Genomic DNA, 2544 nt, shown 5'->3' on the forward strand with positions numbered 1-2544 from the left:
CTTTTGCTCCTATAAATGTATGGCCTTTGTCACATCTTGTAATCAAATTCTTAGTTTGGAAAATGTGGTCTCTGCAGCCATGGAATTCTTCTCAATTCAAAGGAGGAGGCTGGATTTCAGAGTCAGACCTAGGTTCAGATCTCAGCTCAACCACTTAGAAGCTGTGTGACACTGTGCAAGACGTTTCACCTCTCTGGGACTCAGTTTCTTTGTCTATAAAATGGGAATAATTATAACTACAGTTATAATTGCCAACAAGGTTGAAGAAGATGATGAATGTGAAACTACAGCACTTTGCTTGTTCTATAGCAGTATAAACGAGACTTTCCCTTCTACCTTGCCTATTTCATGGCAATAGAGTGGGATAGACTGATGGGGCCTACGGCTATGACTGAGGACCTATCCCTAGCTCAGACACACAAAAGCACTTGCTACACACACACACACACACACACACACACGTGTGCGCATGCACACCGCAGATAAAATACCCCCACTAAAAAGGCATTCTTTTAGGTCTAGGAAGTAATACTTTAAACCAATAAAACCCATGGGGGGTTAGTTGCAGCAAACTCCACTGATAGAACACAGGAGAACAACCTGGATCAAAAACATCAGGAAGGGCAAGTGGAGCCCTAACAGTATTGGCATAAGGGGACAAAAACCAAATTCTTCTCTATTTTATCCCAAGGTGGTCCTGGGAAGGATGTAGTGTGGAGTGAGGGGAGGTGCAACGCAGTAGGTCACCAGTAGAAATAAATCACACTGAAGCCCCCTCAGGGAGGAAAAGAGCCATTAGGCTGTACTTTGTTCTAACGAAAAGATCAAGTGAGAATTCCAGGGAGTTCATTTCAATGATGGCCCCCTTCCTCCCCCTCCTGACAGAGCAGGTCTCCACTCCAGAAATTAAAGTGTTAAACAAGACCCAGGAGAACGGGACCTGCAGCTTGATGCTGTCCTGCACAGTGGAGAAGGGGGACCATGTGGCTTACAGCTGGAGTGAGGAGGCGGGCACCCACCCACTGAGCCCAGCCAGCAGCTCCCACCTCCTGTACCTCACCCTTGGCGCCCAGCATGCTGACAATATCTACATCTGCTCCGCAAGCAACCCCATCAGCAACCGCTCCCAGACCTTCACCCCGTGGTCCAGATGCATGCCAGATCCCACAGGTGAGTACACTGGTGGTGACTAATGTGCCACAGTAATGAGCATGGGCTCAGTCCCCACCTGAGCCAGTTGTTCTGCTTCACTTTGGTAACAACACTCTACATTTTCCTTATAGCTTGCAAAAGCTTCCATGTGCATTCAGTGAGCACACTGTCATATTGACCAGGGAGGCATTATTATGAATAGTTTACAATTGAGGAAACCAACAGGAAATGATGGAGCCAGACCCAGAACCCAGGTTTCCAAGGCTCGATCCTTCTCTTCTGCCTCCCGCCCTGGCTCCAACTTGCAAGGTTGACTGGGTGAAGGAGCGAAGGTGGCAGGTCCTGACTCTCAAGTTCATCCCCCACTAATGGTGGGACAGTTCCATATCATCAATAAATATTTATCGATCACCTACCCTGTAGGAAATTGGGAATAGATATGATCTCTGCTCTCTAACAATGCATTGTAAAGATAAGGTACGAAACATTTGTTCAATAATGAAACACAGGATCTAATGAAGGGCCTCATTTTATGGAATGGACTGTGAATCCCACAGCAGGTTGGAGAGAGGTGGTATTAAGACCTGGACTGTGAAGTCTGGGGAATAATGATAAGTTGTACAGCACTTTACTATTGGCAAAGCACTTTCAACTGTACGATTTCTTTTGATCTTCACAATAACCTTGCCAGGTAGGTGTTATCATTCTCATTTTACAATTCAGGAAATTGAAGTTCATAGCATTTAAGTAGCCTCTTCAAGTTTCTTCAACTTCTAATAAGTGGAGTTAGCATCTACACCTAGATCTTCTGGCTTCTCTTTCTCTAGAAAGAAAAGCATCATTATTCTGTTACCAAAAGGCACAGAGAGAGCTCATTAAGTCAGTCCATCTCACCACTTGGAAACAAGATTAAACACTGACCCATTTCACCAACAGATCTTGTGTCCCTGCCTCAAGCAGGTTCAGGGACAGGAGGACCAGGCTCCTGGCCCTGCCAAGCATTGCTTATGCTCTGACATTCTCCTCTCTGTATCCACTGAGGGGAAACAGGAGTCATTCCAATGAGACTCCTGCCCATAGTAGGCTTGGTGTCTATGTGGAGGGCTTTCTCAAATGACCAGGGATGAGGGGGAATCCAGCCAAGTTATGCTCTCCTGCATACCACCTCCTTTCGCAGAGACCACCCTGGAGTATTCCCAGAAGGACTTCTGGGAAAATTCCAGCTGGCCTCCAATCTGCACCTAGGAGTTTTGTGGTGGACCTAACCCACTTCATGTTGCCTTTCCCAGCCACTACATAGCATGCGTCAACCATTTGTCCACCTGCGGATGTGTCTGGCTGCTTGTGCACCTTGCATACAAATCACATTCAGAGACATTCCCCCAAATTCAG

At 46.5% G+C, this 2544-nt stretch overlaps 1 protein-coding gene across 1 annotated transcript in view; it reads left to right on the forward strand.

Annotated features, from left to right (window-relative positions):
- Positions 1–1170, forward strand: part of LOC103583206 (signaling lymphocytic activation molecule-like) — a gene marked incomplete at its 3' end in the record, with an annotated part of 6273 nt that extends 5103 nt beyond the window's left edge. Inside the window, exon 4 of the mRNA XM_008564590.1 lies at positions 886–1170. Coding sequence (XP_008562812.1) covers positions 886–1170 — 285 coding nt within the window. The remainder of the gene's footprint in view (positions 1–885) is intronic.
- Positions 1171–2544: the final 1374 nt, after the last annotated feature.

This window comes from Galeopterus variegatus, unplaced genomic scaffold, assembly GCF_000696425.1.
Source record: "Galeopterus variegatus unplaced genomic scaffold, G_variegatus-3.0.2 Scaffold20587, whole genome shotgun sequence".
NCBI classification, from domain to species: Eukaryota; Metazoa; Chordata; class Mammalia; order Dermoptera; family Cynocephalidae; genus Galeopterus; species Galeopterus variegatus.